The 22,407-nt window shown below is 39.8% G+C and overlaps 1 protein-coding gene across 2 annotated transcripts in view; it reads left to right on the plus strand.

Annotated features, from left to right (window-relative positions):
* The first annotated feature begins 1,133 nt into the window (after positions 1-1,133).
* Positions 1,134-22,407, plus strand: part of TRPC4AP (transient receptor potential cation channel subfamily C member 4 associated protein) — a 75,191-nt gene continuing 53,917 nt past the window's right edge. The window contains exon 1 of one of the 2 annotated variants that reach the window (XM_053926164.1): positions 1,134-1,346. In XM_053926164.1, coding sequence (XP_053782139.1) covers positions 1,179-1,346 — 168 coding nt within the window. In that variant the 5' untranslated portion in view covers positions 1,134-1,178. The remainder of the gene's footprint in view (positions 1,347-22,407) is intronic. The other variant, XM_053926163.2, reaches the window with a different exon arrangement.

The raw sequence follows: 22,407 nt of genomic DNA on the forward strand, positions 1-22,407 counted from the left end.
TATGGGGTTTTATTTGGCCCATGGAGTTTTCAAAATTGGGGAATTTCACATAAAAACCCAGATTTTTGGTTCTTCTTGGAAAACTAGAAGACCCAGCAACAACTTGATGGAGGCGATAGAGACAACTCATTTTAAGTGGGTATGAGGGTGGAGACCATAATCCCAGCTTTCCTGGGACAGTCCCCATATATGCCAGCTGTCTCGGTGTAAATTAATACCGTCCTTTCATTCTTAAAATGTTCTGGTTTGGGCGATAATTTATGAGGCACAATCTCCATCATTCCTTATTGCATCATACCCAGCATTCTACTTTCATTTGTAAAACCCCTCCCAGGAAAGGAAAGGGGAAGGGAGCAACGCGACTTTCTGCCACAGAAATTTGCCAAAAGAATGATCTCGTGGGCTCGGAGTAGAGAGACCATACTATCTGGTGTGTTAAATTAGGACACGTTTCCTCTGACAGAAGATGATATCACAATTTACCAATCCCTTTCCCTTCCATCACTTCGTTTAACTTGCCAACAATCCACCCAGTGTCACAACTTACCCTGTTATTGTGCGTTTATTTATGTATGGATTTGCTGTGTCCCCGTGTAACCTGCATTCTAAAGCAGGGACCTAGTTAGTCTGCTCTGCTCACCACTATTTTCAGTGACCTGCTCCGTGCCGAGCGCAGAGCAGGCCCCTAAGAACTATTTATTGGCTGAATAGGCTCCCAGGAACCAGTTATTGAATGAACTAACCAGGAAATTGACTCTTAGGCTGTCAAGGTCTGCGGTGGGTCAAGGGCAAAGAGGCAGGCAAGAGTTAGACCGAGTAGCTTGGTTCCTGGCCTGGAATCCAGGATCTTTTCCAGGCCAGTTGGCTGTAAACTCCCCAAAGAGACAAGAAATGGGAGAGTGCGCACGCAGGACTCGACCTCGACCTGGGAGACCTCGCCGAGACGTCGGTCCCAGGATCCTGAAAAACAACTGGTGCAGAAGAACCCTCATCGCACCTGCTCTGCTGGAGACCAAGACTACATTTCCCAGCAGTCCTCGCGGCGCGCACGGTCCCTGCCACGCGGCCTGTGCCTCCGCCGAAGGTCCGCTGGGGGCGCTGTGGACACCCATCTGCTGCCCCGTAGAAATCTCCGCGGCCCTGGGGCCGCTTGCTTCCTGTTTGTCGGACGAGGAGACATGGCGGCGGCGCCGGCGGCTGCTGGGTCTGGGGCCGGCCGAGCGCGATGGGCGGCGGCAACGGTTGCGGCCTGGGGCGGATGGGGCGGCCGGCCGCGGCCCGCTAACATTCTGCTGCAGCTGCGGCAGGGCCAGCTGACCGGTCGGGGCCTGGTCCGAGCCGTGCAGGTACGAAGCCGGCCCGGAGGGGCGGGGCGGACCAGGAGGGAGCTGGCGGGGGGCCGGGGAAGAGGCCTTTCCGGGCTGCTGCAGTATGGGCGCGACCCCCCTTGGCGGACCGCGAGACCACCCCGTGGGCTGCACGGACGCTGTCAGCCGCGGTGGGGTGGTGGGCAGCGCCCGTCTACAGGCCCCCGGTAAGGAGCCGAGCGGGGCTGGGCTGCAGCAGGCATTAATGGCGTGTACGAGCCCTGGGCCCAGCTCCTGGATCCTGCCTTCCCTGCGCCACGTCTACACGTCTGGGGGACCCTGGGCGAGTTTGCTTTAGTCTCTGCGTACTTCGAGTTTCTCCCCTGTGAACTGGGCGGTGGGTCATCATTGCAGTCCCCAAACGGTTCTTAAGCTTATCATATGTCATCCTCTCATAGAGGCCTTTTCCCCCCGTAGGCCCCCATTGTTACTCAGTCACAGCCCTGAATTTGTTTCGTTCACCTTACTTTCTTCGTGTGTGATTAAATATTTCTTTGTTGTCTACCCGTTTTTCTCGCCAGTGTCTCACATTAGGCTATGCTACAACGGGTGCAGGGACAGTATCTGTTTTGCCAGTGTAGAGCGTCATGGTTAAGAGTGAGGATTCTGGAGAGCAGGCCTTGCTGCTCTTTCTTGCTTGGGCAAGTTCCCCTCTTGTGCCTTAGTTTCCCCATTTGTAAAATGTAGATAATAATTAGTAACCTATCTCTTAAGGTGTTTTGAGGGTCAGAGGAGATAATTGTGCAAAGCATTAAGTGCATTTCTGGTGCATAGTAAGGGTAGAAGAGTAATTAGGTAATATTAATGCTATATTTGGTATCTAGTGGCGCCCAATTTATGATTTTTTTTTTTTTGCATGGACAAGGCCATTGCTTTAAGGTAAAGCAGGACAAATAAACCTAGGCTTCTTCCTCCTTCCCTTCCCCCCTCCGTGTTCTCAGAACTTAGGTTGTCAATACACCTGTAAAACATCAGCTTAATTTAAAGACAGTTTTTGCATAAAGAAACTTTTGAAGGATACACAAGTAATGAAGTTGTTGTTGGGAGTGCAGTGGCAATTGTGTAGATGGAGGAGAAAATGGAAGTGAGACTTTTCGCAGTATAATTATATATGTATGTTAATCTCGAAACATTTCAGTATTACTTGTATGATTAAAAGGACAGAATAAAATAAAGATCAGATGGTCTCTTTGGAGGTTTGCGGATGAAGAAGCAATGCTGGGTGAGCAGTATTTTCCTGGACATTGAAATAAGCATGGATGAGTAACTTTTTCCCCACTGGCATTCTCTATCTGCCTTAAGAAGATCTTGGAAATACTTGCTCTGTCCTTTAAACTAAAATACCTTACTGAGCTGGGGATTAGGAACAGGCAGAAAGGAAACTAACTCACCTTCACTGATCAGATGCAGTACTTTGGCTGAAGCATTGTGCAAGGTACACAATGTTTTTATTTAATCATCCGTCTTTTGAATTTGGTATCCGCACTCACCCCTTAAACCAGATGAGAAAACTAAGGCACAGAAAGGTCAGATAATTTGCTCCTAACCGCCATCTTGACAATCCTCTATGTTCTGAGGGCATTAGGGAGTCACAGGCGTTCTTTAGCATAATGAATGAAGGAATTTTGGACCCTTAATGTTTTCAGTGTTGGGTGACTTGGAATGGGAGGAGACTGGAGGAGCTCACCAGCTAGAGGGCTGCTGGAATATTGGTTTAGGCTGGTTATTGTGGTGATCGATAATTGTATACAGGTGTAGGAGCTATTTCAGATGTTGAGATAGAGACACCTACCTTCCCAGAACTCCAGTGAGGATAAAGTAGGGAGGGACCTTTGTCTTTCAAATGTATCCTTTCTTGGTAACTTTCCTTGATACAGTCTTCCTTGCCACACTTCACACCTCTTCTCTCCCTCACATTGCAGAATAAATTAGTTCTTCACAGGTATTTCTGTAGCACAGTAAGCATGTCCATTGTGGTGTGTGGTATACTGGGAAAGACCAGATTTCAGGAAAAAAAAATTCTATTGTGCTTAAAAATATATAATGTAAAATTTACCATCTTAACGATTTTAAGTGTACAATTCAACAGTGTTAAGTATATTCACATTGTTGTGGAACAGCTCTCCAGAATTTTTTCATCTTACAAATCTGAAACAGGATGCCCATTAAATAACTCCCCTCTCTGCCCACCCCGCCCCCAGCCCCTGGTAACCAACCACCATTTATATGACTTTCTGTTTCTATGAATTTGGTTACTTTAGTTATCTCATGTAAACAGATCATTCACTTAGAATAATGTCTTCAAGTTTCATCCATGATGTAGCATGTAACAGGAAATCCTTAGAAAAGACCAGGTTTGCAGGATGGACCTGGATTGAACCCTCGTTCTGCCACTAGCTGAGTGACCTACATTGTGTTATTTAACTTCAGTTTCCTTATTTCTAAAATGGCCATAACATCTACCTCATAGTGTTGTTGGGAGGAGTCAGTGAAATAATATGTATAAAATGCTTGGCAAGTGTGGGGCACATAGTACATATTCATTAAATAGTTGCTATCAGGTTGTAGCTATTCGACTGCGCTTCTTGAGGGACTTTTCCTATTTTTCTTAGCATCTGCAGAGGCAGAAACGGCGTCAGACACTTGACAGGTACTCAGGTCTCAGTAAATTGTTTGAACTGAAATACATACTGTTTACGAGGGCACAGTCTTCCTTCTACTCAGTCCTGTTCTGTCTGTATTCCCAAATAGTCCTGTGACTTTAAAGAATTCTGGAATCGGATTACCTAGGTTTGAGTCCCAGCTCTGATACATGCTTGCTATGTGTCTCTGGACAAGTTGCTTAATTTCTTTATGTCTCAGTTTGTTCATTTGTAAAATAGGGATGGTCATGGGGACTAACATCCTAAGGTTAGGAACAAGTGAGTTAATACATGTAAAGCACCTAAAATCATGTCTGAAACACAATAATCATGCTGTAAAATTTAGTGAATATTGTTTTTAACAAACACTCTATATTCTGATGGATCCTAAAGCTGTATTTCCATCCTGATTTTTCCTGTTTACTCTAGATGGGTATATCCAAATAGCTTCTCCAGTTAGATATCTAATGGACACCTCAAACTTAATATGTCAGAAATACCTTAGTACTCTTCCACCAAACCTGATCTTCCCCAAGTCTTGCCCATTTCCCTAAATGGAGCTTAAGAGAAGCCTGGAAAAAGACTCCTGGCCACATGGCTTAGAATGGGCCTGTCCTATTTAGATTGTAGTGTGCCTTGTTTCCATTTCCCTTTCAGTTTGCCCTCTGTCCAGGTAATAAAATATGCTGGCATGATGCTTTAGCATTTACAGAGTCTGTTCATACTTATCCTTAAAGTACATCAGATCTTAGAAATCTCTTGCTTAAAACCCTCCAAGGCTATCCCATTGCAGTTGGAATCAATTCCAGGTTTCTTACCATGGACGTACAAGACTCTGCATGATCAGTATTGACAGAAAGGGGTAGACTAGGTAAATCCTAGACTCTTAAGGCAGAGGAACTAATACAGGTCATACCCAGCACCCCTAGAGATACCTACTCCTTCAGATACTCCTAGGTTAGGACATCCTTGTTCTGTTTTCTAAATGCCAGTCATTGTTTCCTTGATGATTAGTAGCATATTGAAATTCCTGTTTTCCTGAGTGTAGCTTCATATTTTTTTTCCTTAGATGGACTCCTCCCTTTAAAAAAAATTTCAGTAGGTACTACTTGTTTTAACTGTATTTTAATAAGCATTAGAATTTGTGCTACCTCAGGGATTTAAGTCAAATATAATCTTCCCTTGCCTGTCAAGGGTCATTTGATACTTAAAAACCCCTGGATAGGATAAATTCTCATAAATTAAAAATGTGAATATTGCCCTGATTTGTATGGCTCAGTTGGTTGGGCGGCGTCCTGCTAAGCAGTAGCCAGTTTGATTCCCGGTCAGGGCACGTGCCTGGGATATGAGAGGCAACTGATGGATGTTTTTCTCCCTCTCTTTCTCCCTCCTTTTCCCTCTCTCTAAAAATAAGTAAAATATTTAAAATGCATATATGAATGTAATCAGTCTTAACAGGAAGTTTTCATAATCACAGGCCATAAAATTCACTCCTAATTACATTGAAACAAAACAAATCCTGTTAAAGTTGACACCAAGTGTTCATGGTTCCCATTTGTTACCAGAGTAACCTAACGGAATTTCATCTTCGTTAATCATCCTTTACGATAGCTATTTCCTCGCACCTAACATTTGAGGTATCAGATATCTTAAACTTAGGACTTAACAAACAAGATATACGTTGACGTATGTGGAATTCAGCCTTTAATTATTTAAAAAGAAAAGCGTGGTAACGACAAAATAAGTCAATGAAAACGGGAAATGTCACATTCACTAAACAGGTTGATAGCCCAGGCAGCATGATGTAAGAGATTATCACTGGTATAAACTGTCAAACCACAAGTACTCTGAGAGAAAAACCCATACGGCACCTGCCAACAATTCACACTTTGAAGATGACTGGATGATGGCTCTTTCATCACAGTGCTCAGCTGTTCACAAGGAAAACAAAATCCAAATGATAATTTTAAAACGAGAGTCAATGCCTTGTAAGACAGTGTAGAAGTAGTAAAAGAAACTCCTTGTGAAGCTGAATATCTGGAATGTGATTGGGAGGATCTCGGTATCATGAACCTCATAACACAAAGCAGCAGTGCACTGCCCCACTTTTCACCCCACGTTCCACCCTCCCGAGGCAACCACTGTCCACAACGTAGCTGTTTTTTTTTTTCTCTTTTGTTTTTTTGCTTTCACAGGGAAGGATCCAGGAAATAGGAGAGACAATATTTCTTACTAACATGCTTACAAGGCTGTTTACTGACTTTTAAATTTCCATTCCTCCTACCCTACCCTGCCCTACCCTACTTTCTTCTCACCTCCCCTGAGGACATGCTCATTGATAGAGAGGGGAAGAGAGGGAGAGAAACATCGATGGGTTGCCCCCACGCACGCACCTTACTGGGGACCAAACCTGCAACCCAGGCATGTGCCCTGACTGGGAATTGAACTTGCAGTCTTTTGGTTTATGGGATGATGCTCCAACCAAGTGAGCCACAACAGCTAGGGCACTGATTTTTTAAGTTTAGACATTACTGTTTTTGTCCTCTTGTAGAAGATTAGAATTTAATTCATAGCCACCTCTGTCAAATGTTTTGTGTCCATCGTTCTCCTATTGTAGCTACATCATGGTTTTGGGTGTTGGTGTTAAGTATTTAAATTATGATAGTGATGATGATATGATTGCTTACAGCAGAGCTGTATAGTATTCAACAGTTATTTTTGTGTTGTATAATTTTTTTGTTTTTCTTTGTGTTAAAAGCCACCCTTTCCCCCCAATATCTTAAATTAAGAATAAATATAAGTAGTACAGTTCCCCCTTTCTGGTGTATAATTCTACATATAAGTTTGATAAATGCATAGTCATGTGACCACCACTACAGTTGAGATACAGAAAATTCCCTCATAGTAGTCATCCCCTCCCACCCCATCCTCTGGCAGTTGCCCGTCTGTTTTCTGTCCTATTCTTATGTCCTTTTACAGATTGTCAGAGAAGTGGAATCATACCCATACCCAGGTGTAGCCTTTTGAGTCTGGCTTTTAAAATTAGAATGAATAGTCATCTTTTGAAATTTGTTTTGCTTTGCTTTGCTTTTTGGGTCCTCACAATTTATTCCTCAGTTCTAAAACTTTTTTTTTTTTTTTAAAGAAATCCTTAGAACTTTCCATCTTTCTGCTCTGGTTTGAACTACTTGCTGGGATCTGAATAGCTGAATTCTTAGGATTTCCTGTCACCAAAATCAGAGCATTTTATTTCTCATGTTTTAGATCCCGTTTCCTGAGTCCTGTCTTCCTTTTTCTTGGGGAGTACATTTTCTAGTAGCCTCCTAAGAAAGAGTGCATGGGGGGTAACATTTTTTTTTTAAAGTTTGTATGTCTGAAAAGATCTTTTATTCTTATGCTTGTATATTTAGTTTAGTTGGGTATAGAGGCCAGATTAGAAGTTATTTTCCCTTAGATTTTTAGTGGTGGAGAGGATCACTTCCTGTCGGAGATGCAGCACAGAAAGCTGCTGAAAAGTTAAAACAACAGGCTATCTTAGTGGCTGACCTGCCTTGAGACACTCTGGCTCAAAGTTGTCCACTGCATCTTCCTAATCCTGCAGTTCCCCTTTCTGATTCTCGATCGCAGAATAAGGAAGTACTTTTTTCCAAGTTTGCTGAGAGATTTTTAAAATCATGTAAGGATAGACATCCAGTCAAGATGGAGGCGTAGGTAAACGTGGAGGAGTAGACGCCTCCTCACAAAACTAGGGCAAAAAGTGCAACTAGACTACACAACAGATGCCACCCAGAATCGTCAGAAAATCGAGCTGTATGGAAGTCCAGCAACCAAAGATTTAAAGAAGCCACATTCCTGCAGACGGGTAGGAGGGGTAGAAACGCTGAGAGGCGTGGAGTGGTGGAGATGCTCGGAGAGGCGTGGAGATGTGTGAAGTTTTATCCACATGTGGTAGATAAAAATCGGGAGGGATACCTCAGAAGCGAGGGATCCCAGCCCAAGACCAGACAACCCAGCCCAGGGTCCCAGCACCGGGAAGATAAGTCCCAGTAACTTCTGGCTGTAAAATCCTGTGGAAATTGGGGTGGCGGAAGAAATTGCAGGATTCTCAGGATACTACTCTTAAAGGGCCCGCAAGGGTCTTAGAACTTACCTAGACCCACCCCCTCTGGGATTCATTACCAGGGCAACAGCTGGAAAAACACCAGTGGCATATGGGAAGAAATTGAAGTGACTGGCAATAGGGCAGGTAGTAGGAGACAGCTTCCTCCCAGGCCTCTGGAACTCCAGAGGCCAGGCAGTGGCATTGTTCTCTCTCTAGGCCCTCCCTGACAGAGCCACTGAGTGGTTACATGGGTTGCCCTGCCCTAGCAATTACCTAAGGCTCCGCCCCATGCAATTTGGAGGTTCGCTTTTCTACAGTTGGCCACGCTACTAAGACAGGGAGTCAAAGCACCTATACATAATACACAGAAACAAACAGGGAGGCTGCCAAATTGAGGAGACAAGGAAATATGGCCCAAATGAAAGAACAAAACAAAACTCTAGAAAAAGAACTAAATGAAATGGAGATAAGCAACCTATCAGATGCAGAGTTCAAAACACTGGTTATCAGGATACTTAAGGAACTCTCTGGGTACTTCAACAACATAAAAAAGACCCAGTCAAAAATGAAGTTTACATTATGTGAAGTAAAGAAAAATCTACAGGGAGCCATCATTGGAGGGGATGAAACTGAGAATCAAATCAAAGTTTTGGGACATAAGGAAGAAAAAAGCATTCAATCAGAACAGCAGGAAGAAAAAAGAATAAAAAAAAAACAAGGATAGGCTAAGAAGCCTCTGGGACATCTTCAAACAAACCAACAACCAGATCATAGGGGTACCAGAAGGAGAAGAGGAAGAGCAAGAAATTGAAAACTTCTTTGAACAAATATTGAAGGAGAACTTCCCTAATTTGGTGAAGGAAATAGAAATACAAGTCCAGGAAGCACAGAGAATCGCAAGGAAGTTGGACCTGAAGAGGACCACACCAAGACACATCATAATTAAAATGCCAAAGGTTAAAGATAGAGAGAGAATCTTAAAAGCAGCAAGAGGAAAGAAGATAGTTACCTACAAAAGAGTTCCTGTAAGACCGTCAGCTGATTTCTCAAAAGAAAGTTTGCAGGCCAGAAGGGACTGGCAAGAAGTATTCAAGGTGATGAAAAACAAGGACCTACAAACAAGATTGCTCTATCCAGCAAAGCTATCATTTAGAATGGAAGGGCAGACAAAGTGCTTCCTAGACAAGGTAAAACTAAAGGAGTTCATCATCACCAAGCCATTATTATATGAAAGTTAAAGGGAATTAGATAAGAAAAAGAAGATCAAAACTATGAAAAATAAAATGGCAATAAATTCCCAACTATCAACAGTTGAATCTAAAAAACTAAGCAAACAAGCAGAACAGAAATAATCAGATATGGAGGTCATTCGGAGGGTTATCAGTGGGGAGGGGGTAAGGGAGAATGGGGGAAAAGGTGCAGTGATTAAGAAGCATAAATTGGTAGGTACAATTTACACAATGGAATTCTACGCAGCAGAGAGAAAGAAGGAGCTTGTACCCTTTGCAACAGCATGGATGGAACTAGAGAGCATTATGCTAAGTGAAATAAGCCAGGCAGTGAGGGACAAATACCATATGATCTCACCTTTAACTGGAACATAATCAACAGAAGAAAAAAGCAAACAAAATATAACCAGAGACACTGAAGTTAAGAACAATCTAACAATAGCCAGAGGGGAGGGGGGAAGGGACAGTGGGGAGAAGGGTTTTCAGGGACTACTATAAAGGACATATGGACAAAACCAAAGGGGAGGGTGGAAGCAGGGGAGGGAGGTGGGTTTGGCTGGGGTGGGGGGGGGAGTGGTGGAGGGACAATGCAGACAACTGTAATTGAACAACAATAAAATAATTTTAAAAAAATTGGTAGGTACAAAACAGACATGGGATGTTAAGAACAGTGTAGGAGATGGAGTAGCCAAAGAACTTACATACATGACCCATGGACATGAACTAAGGGGGGGGGCAGTGATTGTTGTGGGGAGTGGGGGTACCAGGCAGAGGGGGTCAAAGAGGGAGAATTAGAATAACCTTAATAGCATCATCAACAAAATATATTTTAAAAATTTTAATGGTGTAATTCCATTGTATTTAGGCATCCAATGAGACTTTGGGAGAGTGTTCCAATTCCCAGTCATGTGTAGATGACCTGTTTCTCCACCCCTCTACTCCTAAAAGCTTTTTAGGATTTCTCTCTCTCTGTCTGACCACTTCCCCCTCCAACCTTCTCTCTCTCCCCTGTATTCTGAAATTTAGCTGTCATACACATTGATGAAAGTCTTTATTCTCTGTGACAAATACACAATGTGTAGATACACATTAAAATATGTAACAACTATAAAATATTGTGTATCAGCTGACATGAACCCCCTCTGAAGAATGATTGCAGAATGTTCTCTAAGAGTCTTATTTTTAAAAGACATTTTGTCTCCTGTGAAGTTTTACTGTCATTACTTCAGAGAACTTTATGGAATAGGTGAGACTTTGAGTTGGTTCTGAAGAATAAGTAGAATTTGAACACAGTAGCAGAGAGATTTCTGGCACTAAGACTACTGTTGAGAAAGTCTTCATGATCGACCATTAGAAGACTGGGGAAAGTGAAATGCTTGTATGAGAGAGAGGTGAGAGGTAAGTTTAGATAGGCTGGGAATAGGGAAGGAAAGGTATTTAACATTTATTGAGCATCCACAGTGCGCCACTGCAGACTTAAAAAAAAAACATTGTTAAACATTTGACTTATAAAAAACAATAGTAATACAATATATCACAATAACCATATACCAACTGCCAAACTTAAGATGTTACCAATATAGTTAATGCCCATTTTGTGTCATTCCTTCCCCACCAGAGGTAATAATGCATTTTGAATAAGTTACATATGCACACGTACAAATGGGTTACAAAGAAAAGTAAGTCTCCCTTGCAAAGAGCCCACCACCACCTCTACTAGCACCCTCCAGTGTTACTCCCAGAGGCAGCTATGGTTATTGGGTTCTTATGTAGCCTCTAGAGACATTGTAAATCTAGAAAATCAAATGTGTGTATGTATCTTCTTTTCCTTACACAGGTTATTATCGTACTGTGTACACCATTGTACACCTGGATTTTTTAAACTTAAAATGTATCTTAGAGATCCTTGCATAATCACTACATACAGATTGTTTTGCTTCAAGGAATTAAAATACTTTTATGTTGAAGTATACAAATAAAAATGCACAAAAATAAATATACAACCGTGCACAATAACAAAATGATCAACTATGTTGCAACCACGAGATCACCTCTTTCTTTTTTAATATATTTTATTGATTATGCTATTACAGTTGTCCCATTTCTCCCCCTTCACTCCATCCTGCATACTCCCTCCCTCCCACATTCCCCCCCTATAGTTCATGTCCATGGGTCATACATATGAGTTCTTCGGCTTCTACATTTCCTATACTATGCTTACCCTCTCCCTGTCTATTTTCTACCTACCATTTATGCTACTTATTCTCTGTACCTTTCCCCCCCTCTCCCCCTCCCACTCCCCTGTTGATAACCCTCCATGTGATCTCCATTTCTGCGGTTCTGTTCCTGTTCTAGTTGTTTGCTTAGTTTGCTTTTGTTTTTGTTTTAGGTGTGGTTGTTAATAACTGTGAGTTTGCTGTCATTTTTACTGCTCATATTTTTTATCTTCTTTTTCTTAGATAAATCCCTTTAACATTTCATATAATAAGGGCTTGGTGATGATGAACTTCTTTAACTTGACCTTATCTGAGAAGCACTTTATCTGCCCTTCCATTCTAAATGAAAGCTTTGCTGGATAGAGCAATCTTGGATGTAGGTCCTTGCCTTTCATGACTTGGAATACTTCTTTCCAGCCCCTTCTTGCCTATAAGGTCTCTTTTGAGAAATCAGCTGACAGTCTTATGGGAACTCCTTTGTAGGTAACTGTGTCCTTTTCTCTTGCTGCTTCTAATTCTCTCCTTCTGTTTAATCTTGGGTAATGTAATTATGATGTGCCTTGGTGTGTGTTCCTCCTTGGGTCCAACCTCTTTGGGACTCGCTGCGCTTCCTGGACTTCCTGGAAGTCTTATTTTCTTTGCCAGATTGGGGAAGTTCTCCTTCATTAATTGTTCAAATAAGTTTTCAATTTCTTGTTCTTCCTCTTCTCCTTCTGGCACCCCTAATACTCAGATGTTGGAACATTTAAAGTTGCCCTGGAGGTTCCTAAGCCTCTCCTCGTTTTTTGACTTGTTTGTTAAGAATACTTGTTTTTTTGTTCTGTTCTGGTGGAATTTCTTCCTTCTGCTCCAAATCATTGATTTGAGTCCCGGTTTCCTTCCCGTCACTGTTGGTTCCCTGTCTGTTTTCCTTTATTTCACTTTTCATAGCCTTCACTGCTTCCTCTATTTTGCAACCATATTCAGCCATTTCTGTGAGCATCCTGATTACCAGAGTTTTGAACTCTGCATCTGATAGGTTGGCTGTCTCTTCATTGCTTAGTTCTGTTTTTGGAGCTTTGATCTGTTCTTTCATTGACCATATTTTTTTTGTCTTGGCACACCTGTTATGTAGTAAGGGGCAGAGCCTTAGGTATTCACCAGGGTGGGGCAACCCACATTGCTTCCTGATGGTGGTGTATGTGGGGGATGGGTCAGAGGGAACAATGCTGCTTGGTCATCTCTCAGCAAGCTTTCAGTAACTTCCCTGCTACCCACAAGCAAATTGGGTCCTTGTGTTGCTGATTCCCAGGTGGCTGGGCTTGTGTATATTCTAGGACCCTGTGGGTCTCTCCAATGAACTCTTTTGTGAGACTGGGAGTTTCTCCTGCCGCTGCAACCCCCACAGGTTTTTACAGCCAGAAGTTTTTGAGGCTTTCTTTTCCTGTGCTGGAACCCTGGATTGTACAGTTTCTCTCTCTCCCCAGTTGTTCCTCCCAGTTTATCAGCATGCAAATGTGGGACCACCGGTCCGCCAGCTGCTACCTTGCTGGGGTGTCCTCTCTACCCTGGCTGCTTGTCTCCACCCTTCCTACCAGTCTAAATGAATGTTTCTTCTTTAATTCCTTGGTTGTTGGACTTCCATACAGTTTGATTTTCTGACAGTTCTGGTTATTTTTTGTTCTTAAATTAGTTGTTGTCCTTATTTTGGTTATGAGGAGGCAAAGTGTACCTGCCTATGCCTTCATCTTCAATTTTGTTTATCTTCAATATCTTTACTAATTTTGTGTGTACATATATCAGCTTCTGAGAGAAATTATGATTATGAATTTGCCTGTTGGTTTTTGTTTGTTTGTTTGTTTTAGCCCTGTCAGTTTTTGCTTTATACATGTTGAAGCTCTATTAGCTACATTGAAATTCAGAACTGTTACATTGTCCTGGCTGACCTTTCTGCCCTTACAGAGCATCTCTGTCTCTGGTAATACTTCTTCCTCTAAGTCTCTTATACTGATTTTGGAAACACTTAACACCACCTTATTTTTGGTTTGTGTTTACATTGTGTATTTACATTTACAAAATGTTGCTTTTTAAAAAACAGCTTTATGGAGGTACAACTTATATACCATAAAATGTACCCATTGTAAATATACAATTTAATACTTTTTGGCAAATTTATTGAGTTAGGCAAGTATCACCAGTTATTTTAGAACATTTTTATTACTCCAAAGTTTCCTTATGCCTGTAATTTAGTATTTTCTTTGAAATCATGGATGTGAGGGCAATCTGGCTGCAACATCTGTCACCCCATTGATCGCCAGGGTTGAAATCATTTTTTATTTTTCAGTTATAGTAGACACACATTATTATCTCAGTTTCAGATGTACACTCCAGTGATTAGACATTACATAACTTACCAAGTGATCACACTGATGAATCTCTCACCCATCTGACACCATACATAGTTATTAGAGTATTATTGACTATATTCCCTATGCTGTACTTTGCACCCCCATGACTATTTTGTAACCACCAATTTGTACTTAATCCTTCACCTTTTCCACCCATCACTCCAAGCTCCCCTTCCACCTGGCAGTCATCAAAATGTTCTCAGTATCTATGAGTCTGTTTCTGTTCTACTTGTTCATTTATTTTGTTTTTTAGATTCAATTGTTGATACTATGTATTTATTGCCATTTTATTGCTCATATTTTTTTATCTTTTTATCTTCTTCTTCAAGATGATCCTTTAATATTTCATGTAATACAGATTTGGTGGTGATCAACTCCTTTAGCTTTTTCTTGTCTGGGAAGCCCTTTATCTGTCTTTTAACTCTAAACGATAGCTTTGCCGGGTAGAGTAATCGTTGTTGTGGGGCCTTGCTTTTCATCACTTTGAATATTTCTTGCCAGTCCCTTCTGGCCTGCAGAGTTTCTGTTGATAAATCAGCTGACAGATTTATGGGAGCTCCCTTGTAAGTAAGAGAAATGGCGTTTTTATCTTGCTGCTTTTAAGATTCTCAACCTTTGGCATTTTAATTATGATGTATCTTGGTGTGGGAGTCTTTGGGATCATCTTGTTTGGGACTCTGTGCTTCCTGGACTTGTATGTCTGTTTCCTTCACTAGGGAAGGTTAGGGAAGTTTTGTCATTTTTTTTTCAAATAGGTTTTCAATTTCTTGCTGTCTCCTTCCAACAACCCCATGATGTGAATGTTGGCACACTTGAAGCCGTCCCAGAGGCTTCTTATACTATCCTTGTTTTTTTAAATTCTCTTTTTTTTCTTTGCTGTTCTGATTGGGTGTTCTCCACTTCCTTATCTTCCAAATCTCTTATTTGATCCTCTGCTTCATCTGCTCTACTGTTGATTCCCTGTAATGTATTCATTTCAGTTAGTGTATTCTTCATTTCTGATTTGTTCTTTTTTGTTTTCTTTTTAAAGATTTTTTAGAGAGAGGGCAAGGGAAGGAGAAATAGAGGGAGAGAAACATCAGTGTTGCTCTCCCAGTTTGGTTGCTCCTCACATGCCCCCAACTGGGGCCTGGCTCGCAATCCAGGTATGTGCCCTGACTGGGAATTGAACCGGCGGCCCTTTGGTTCACCTGCACTCAGTCCACTAAGCTACACCAGCCAGGGCTTGTTCTTTTTTGTTTTCTATCCGTGTTTTAGGTTTCCTATCTCTTTGTTGAAGTTCTAACAGCTTTATTGAGATATAATTCACATTCTATACAAGTCAGCCATCAAAAGTGTACAAGTCAGTGTTTTTTACTATATACGTGAGTTATACAGCTGTCACCACACTCAATTTTGTGTAGGACATTTCCTCACCCTTAAAGAAACACCATATCCAGTTAGTAATCACTCCTCAATTGCCCTCACCATAACCTTCTCTCAGCCCTAGACAGCCACTAATCTACCTTTTATCTTTATGGATTTACACTCTATTCTGGGCATTTCATGTTAATAGAATCAAGCAATATGTGGCTTTTTGTGGCTGGCTTCTTTCACTTTACACAATGTTCAGAAGATTTATCCATGTTGTAGCAAGTATTAGTACTGTATTCCTTTTTATTGCCAAATAATATGCCATTATATGTGTGTATTATATATTTTTCATTGATCTGTTGGTAGACTTTTTTTCACTTTTGTGTTATGAATAATGCTGCTTTGAATATTTGCGTATAGGTTTTTACATGGACATCTGTTTTCATTTCTTTTGGCTCTACATAGGAGTGAGATTGCTGGGTCATGTGATAATTCTCCATTTAACTTTTTTGGAAACTGCCAAACTCTTTTTCCAACATGGCTGTACCATTTTATATTCCCACCAGTAATTTATGAGGGTCCCAATTTCCCCACACCCTCATCAACACTTAACTATTATCTGTCTTTTTAATTATAGCCATCCTAGTAGGTAAAAAGTGGTATTTCATTTTGGATTTGATTTGCATTTTCCTGATAACTAATGATGCTGAGCATCTTTTCCTGTGCTTATTGGCTGTCTGTGTATCTACTTTGGGAAAGTATAAATTCAGAGACTTTTTCATTCTTAAAATTATTAACTCAATATCTTTAGTAGATACAGATTTATCAGCATAGCTATTTCTCTTCACATTAGTTTTGATCATTTGTGTCTTAAACAGATGGAATAGTCTGTTTAAGAGGTAGGTGATTTTCAAGCCAGTGTGCCACAAGAATTTATAGAACATGCGATACCTATTTAATCAGGGACACTGACCTCTTTTCCCTTAGATTTTCAAATAAAAAAAAAATGACATAGCCAACACAATAGCTGTCCAGCATGAATGAATCAAAATTGTAGTTATTTTTTGTTAGATCCACAAAATATATAATATCTTGGTGTGCCACCGAATTTTAGTCATTAGTTTATATGTGCAATGAGATGAAAAAGGTTGAAAATTAGTGATCAAGGTAATCAAATTTGTGGGCATAGTTAGTCATAATATTCTTTATTATATTTTTAATGGCTAAGGGATCAGTAATGATGAGCCATCTTATATTTCCTTTTTAAAAAAACTCGTGGTAACCCTGGCCAGTGTGGCTCAGTTGGTTGGGCATTGTTCTGCAGACCAGGGGGTTGCGGGTTTGATTCCTGGGGGGGCTTATGCCTGGATTGTGGATTAGGTCCCCAGTCAGGGCAGGTTCAGGAGGTAGCGATCAGTGTTTCTCTCTAACATTGATGTTGCTCTCCCTCCTTTTCTCCCTCCCTTCCCCTGTCTTTGGAACCAATAAAATAAATTTATTTTTTAATTGTGGTAGCCTGGGCCGATGTGCCTCAGTTGATTGGAGCGTCGTCCCACAACAAAAGGTTGTGGTTTCCATTCCCAGTCAGGGCATATACCTAGGTTGCTGGTTTGATCCCTGGTCTGGGTGTGTATGAGGCATGTGGTGGAAGGGGGGTGGGGTGGGCGGGGAGAGGTTGGTGGCAACGATGCTTCTCTCTCACATCAATGTTTCTCTCTCCCTACCTCTCTAAAAGCCATGAAAAAATGTCCTCGGGTAAGGGTAAAATAAATAAATACCAAACTGTGGTAAAATAACATAAGTTTACCAGCGGCTTCTTTCAGGACTTGTCTCTCTGATTTTCTCTGGTTTTGATATGATATGTATAGAGTAACTATTTATCCTGCTTGGTGTTTCCTGAATTTTCTGGATCTGTGCTTTGGTGTCATTAATTTTGGGAAATTCTCAGCCATTTTATTTTCACTCAGAGTGTCAATTTTATTTGTCAGAGTCTTTTGTGTTTGGCAACTCGTAGCATCACTAAACATGTCCATAGAAACATTTAAAGTGCCCACAACAGGATTCTTTCCTTGATCAAAATTCTACCGAAATTAAAATGAGAGGTACAAGGGAATAAGAAACATAAATGGTTGGCACAAAGTAGACAGGGGGAGGTTGAGAATAGTATAGGAAGTGGAGAAGCCAAAGAACTTACATGTACGACCCATGGACATGAACTAAGGTGGGGGAATGCTGGTGGGAGAGGGGCGCAGGGAGGAGGGGGAATTAAGGGGAGAAAAAAATGGGGCAACTGTAATAGCATCATTATAAAATATATTTTTTTAAAAACGAGGAGTACAGTTTTCTATCAACTAAAATTTACTTTGCAACTCTGTTGTCCAGATGTACAGTGTTTTTGACAGTTTGTTTATGGAATGTATAGAAGTACTGCTTTGGAAGACAGAGAATCTGTTGTTTTGGCAGTCAGCTGCCAATGCACTTGGAATAGTTGTGGGACCTTTACTGGAAATCTGAACGTCTGACTGAGATGAAAAAGGTTGAAAATAGAAGATCTAGGTAATCAGATTTGTGGGCATATAGTTACCCATAAAATTCCTTACTTATCCCTTTAATGTCCAAGGCGTCAGTAATGATGGCCCCTCTTTTGGGTGGTTTTGTAAGGTTCTTTGCTAATCATCCTCCTAAGTCCTCAGAATCTTTTACACAACTTTATTTCCTATCATGTTCTATTAGGATACAGCTCTGGTTCAGGGGAGTATTATGACATTTCAATTATACATTCCAAGAATGGCATGTTCAAGTTAATTAGTTATGATTCTGGGCATTGTTCTGGATATCAATGATTTTCCTGCAGAAAAAAGGAGAAAGAATGCATGTTTTCCCACTGCTGGTGAGTTTGGGCATTGCACCATAAATCATTTAGTGTCATGTTGGGTTTTTTTTTCCTAAAGATTAAATTATATCTGAAAAGGACAATTGGGCATTGTACAGAGTCATCTCCCTGAGTAAAAAGTTTTTCTTCATTAAGATCTATTATCTGAAGAGAAGATAATTAAATTACCATTGGTTCCATATCACTTTATCTTTTGTTAAATTTCTGTTGATTTTTTATATCAATAACAAGAAAACAATTTTTACATGTAGAATTTGTCATTATTTCAATGTAAAAGGGAGTCTGATTACCAGCATACTTTTGAATGGGGATAGAAGCAGTTACTATGGTTGCTTGGCTTATGAATGATTTTATGTTAGAGATCATCACAGCAAATCTATGGTAAACCTTTACATCCAGAAAAGACAGCCTCAAGATAGGACATGGTTTTGACACAGAGATTTGGTGAGATAAAAGCTGTACTTGCTTTTGGAGATCAAAAGTTCTTATTCTGTAATGAATCTCACATAAAACACAGTAAAGCTTAGCTATTTTTATTTCAGGTATTTCTTTATTTTTTCTTCTTTTATTCCAATTACACAATTACACACATATTATACTCTTTATAATTGTCTCAAGTTTTTAGATATTCTGTTCTGGGTTGGGTTTTTTGCTGGGGAGTGGTTCTTTTTTTTTTCCCCCTCTTTGTATTTCAATTTGGCAAGTTTTTATTGACATATCTTCAGGAGTGATGATTCTTTCCTTGGCCATGCGTGTCCGTCTACTGATGAGCCTAATTCTTCATTTCTCATTGTGGGGTTTTTTTTTAGCCCATTTTTAATTAATTTTATTTTATTTTTATTTATTGATTTTTAGAGAGAGAGAGTCATCGATTTGTTGTTCCACTTATTTATGCATTCATTGGTTGATTCTTCTATGTGTGCCCTGACCAGGGATCAAACCCACAGCTTTGGCATATTGGAACAATGCTCTCTAACCAGTGGGAGCTACCCAGCCAAAGGCCCATTGTTTATGTTTTAACTGGACTATTTGTCTTTATTATTGAGTTATAAGAGTTCTTTATGTTGTCTGGATATCAGACCCTTATTGATGATTTACAAATGTTTTCTACCATTCTGTGGATTGTCTTTTCACTTTCTTTGTAGTGTCCTTTAAAGCACAAAGGTTTTTTTTTTGTCCTTCTTTTTATTGTGTCTGTGTGAAAGGATGGATGCTAGCTGAACCTATTGTGGTAATTATTTTATAGTAAGTATAAATCAAACCATCATGCTGTAAGACTTAAACTTACACAGTGATGTCTGTCAATTATTCCTTGATAAAACTGGAAAAAAAAAAAAAAGAAGAAGAAGAAGGGAAGTGCTGGCAGGCTCTGTTCCCAAGCATGGATAGGAGAGGTATGGATAGCTGAGGAGAGCCCAAGGTTTTTAATATTAAAGAAGTTTAGTTTATTTTTCCTTTGGCTGCATATGCTTTAGGTGTCATCTGTGAAACCATTGCTTAATCTGAGGTTATAAAGTTTATACTATGTGTTCTTCTCACAGTTGTAGCCCTTACATTTAGGTTTTAGGTTTTTGATTTTGGTTTTGTTTATTTTTATTTAAATGATGTGAAAAAGGGGGTCCGTCTTCATTCCTTTACTTATGGATGCCAGTTGTCCCAGCAACATTTGTTTAAAATACTTTTTTCTTCACTGAATTGCCTTGACACCATTGTCAAAAACCCATAAATGTTAAGTGTTTATTTTTGAAGTCTCAGTCCAATTACTCAGTAGACAATTGACCTAAGTGTCTACTCTTAGGCCAGTCACAGTCTTATTATAATCTTGGAAATCAGGAAATGTGATTTTTTTTTTTCCAACTTCATTCTTCTTTTTCAAGATTATTTTGGCTATCCTGAGCCCCTTACATTTTTAAATGAATTTTAGGATTTGCTTGTCAATTTCTGCAGTGGGGCCAGCGTGGCTTTGATAGGAACTACATTGAATCAATATGGGGAGTATTGCCATGTTAGCAATATTAAGTCTTCCAATCCATGAACACTGATGCCTTTCCATTTATTTAGGCCTTCTTCCTTTTGTTAAATTTACTCCTAAGTATTTTGTTCTTATTAACACTATTATAAGTGAAGTTGTTTTCTAAATTGTGTTTTTGTGTTGTTCATTGCAAGTGTATAGAAATTCATCTGATTTTTGTATATTGATTTTGTATCCTGCAATCTTGCTGAACTTATTAGCTCTAATAGTTTGTATGTTTTCCCTAATATACTGGGTGGGACAGAAATAAGTTTAAGTTGTACATGAAACATAGTTTATTCTTGTACTATTGTTTATTAATTATTGTATTACTTTCCATATGAACAACTGTAAACCTACTTTGCCCCACTCTGTATTCTATATACAAGATCATGCCATCTGCAAAAATAGTTTTGATTTTCCTTTTCAATCTGGATGCCTTTATTTCTTTTTCTTGTCTAATTGCCCTGGCTAGAATTTCTACTACAATGTTAAATAGAAGTGGTGAGAGTCAATATCCTTGTCTTTTTACTGATCTTAGTGGTAAGGCATTCAGGCTTTCACCATTAATTATGATAGCTGTGGCTATTTTGGTAAATAACCCTTTATCAGATTAATTACATTGATCAATTGTTGTGCATTGAACCAACTTTACATTCCTGGGATATATCTTGCTTGGTCTTGGTGTGTAATTGTTTTTGTATGTTGTTGGATTTGGTTTGTTAGTATTTTTCTGGGGATTGTGTCTGTTCTCATAAGAGACATTAGTCTGTAGTTTTCTTGTGATGTCTTTGTCTAATTTTGGTGTCAGGGTAATACTGGCCTCAGAGAGTGAGTTGGGAAGTATTCCCTTGTATTTAATAGAAGGATCTGGACTTGAGCTTTTTGTGGTGGGTAGTTCTCTTTGTTTTCTATTGAGTCACTAATTTGATCTCTTGTAGGCCATGAGATGTTCTGTTGGGTTTTTTTTCCCCTTGAGTCAGTTTCTTTTGTTTGTACCTTTCTAGGAATTTGGCTATTTTACCTAAGTTATCTATTTTGTTGGCATACACTTGTTTCCAGTACTCATCAATAAACTATTTCAGTAAGGTTGGTAGTAATGTCCTTTCTTTCATTCCTGAATTTAGTGATTTGAGTCAGTGTAAGTTGGTCAGTGTAAGTAAGTGTTTCTTTTTATTGCTCTATTCAAAGAACCAACTTTTGATTATTTTTCTGTTCAGCAATTTTGCAGTGATCTTTTTTATTTCCTTGTGCTTGCTGTGTGTTTGGTTTATTCCTTTTTTTCCTAGTTTCTCATGGTGGAAGTTTGAATAAGTGATCTGAGATCACTCTCCATTTTTAAAATATAAATGTTTTAAAATATAAATGTTTACAGCTATAAATTTGTCTGTAAGCACTGCTTTTGCTAACTCCCATAAAATGATGTTTGTTTTCTTTAATTTCCTTTCAAGGAAAGGAAGGAGGTTGGTCCATTGTTTTTGGACTTGGATTGATTTGAGCTTACTGGATGGTATGAAATTGCTAATATTTGATCATTTTTTACCTACAGAAATTGTAATTTCCCATGTTTCATCCTAATACAAATTTCCGTCACAAACATTACCTCCCATTGCTCCATTATTATCTTATTTTTACAATTAAATAAAACGTGCTCAGGAAGGATAATGGGACTTGTCTAGGTTGTTAGGACTGACGTGTCAGGATAGACTTAAGACATTATTGAAGACCTGCATATTCTGTAATAACAGTTACAAGGAACTTCTAATCTGATTGAGGGACAGGTGCACATGAAAAGCATTGACATCCAGCCCCTGATAATGGTTTGTCCCACTAGTGTAGTGGAAATTGTGCCTTAATTGATTAATGTACCTGTTATTAAACTAATGCCTGGCATTCTTTGAGAGAAAGAAGGCATGCACAACAAACAACTTGGTACCCGTTGAAGGAGCTTGTACTCTACAGGGGGAGGTGAAGAAATGAAATGTTAATTATGGTACACTAGGATAAATATTAGATAAGGGCCCAGCGGAAGGACACCTACCTACTCCTTTAGAAAGAAGAGGTGAAGCCCAACCAAGGAAAATTTCAGGCCATTTGGTTTGCATTTTGAAGACTGAGAAGGAGCTTCCAGATAGAAAAGACAGGGAGAGGGTATTTTAGGGGAAGAACATGTGCAGAGGGGCACAGAGAGAGAATATATTTATTTG

The sequence above is a fragment of the Desmodus rotundus genome, chromosome 6 (genome assembly GCF_022682495.2).
Source record: "Desmodus rotundus isolate HL8 chromosome 6, HLdesRot8A.1, whole genome shotgun sequence".
In the NCBI taxonomy this organism is placed as follows: domain Eukaryota; kingdom Metazoa; phylum Chordata; class Mammalia; order Chiroptera; family Phyllostomidae; genus Desmodus; species Desmodus rotundus.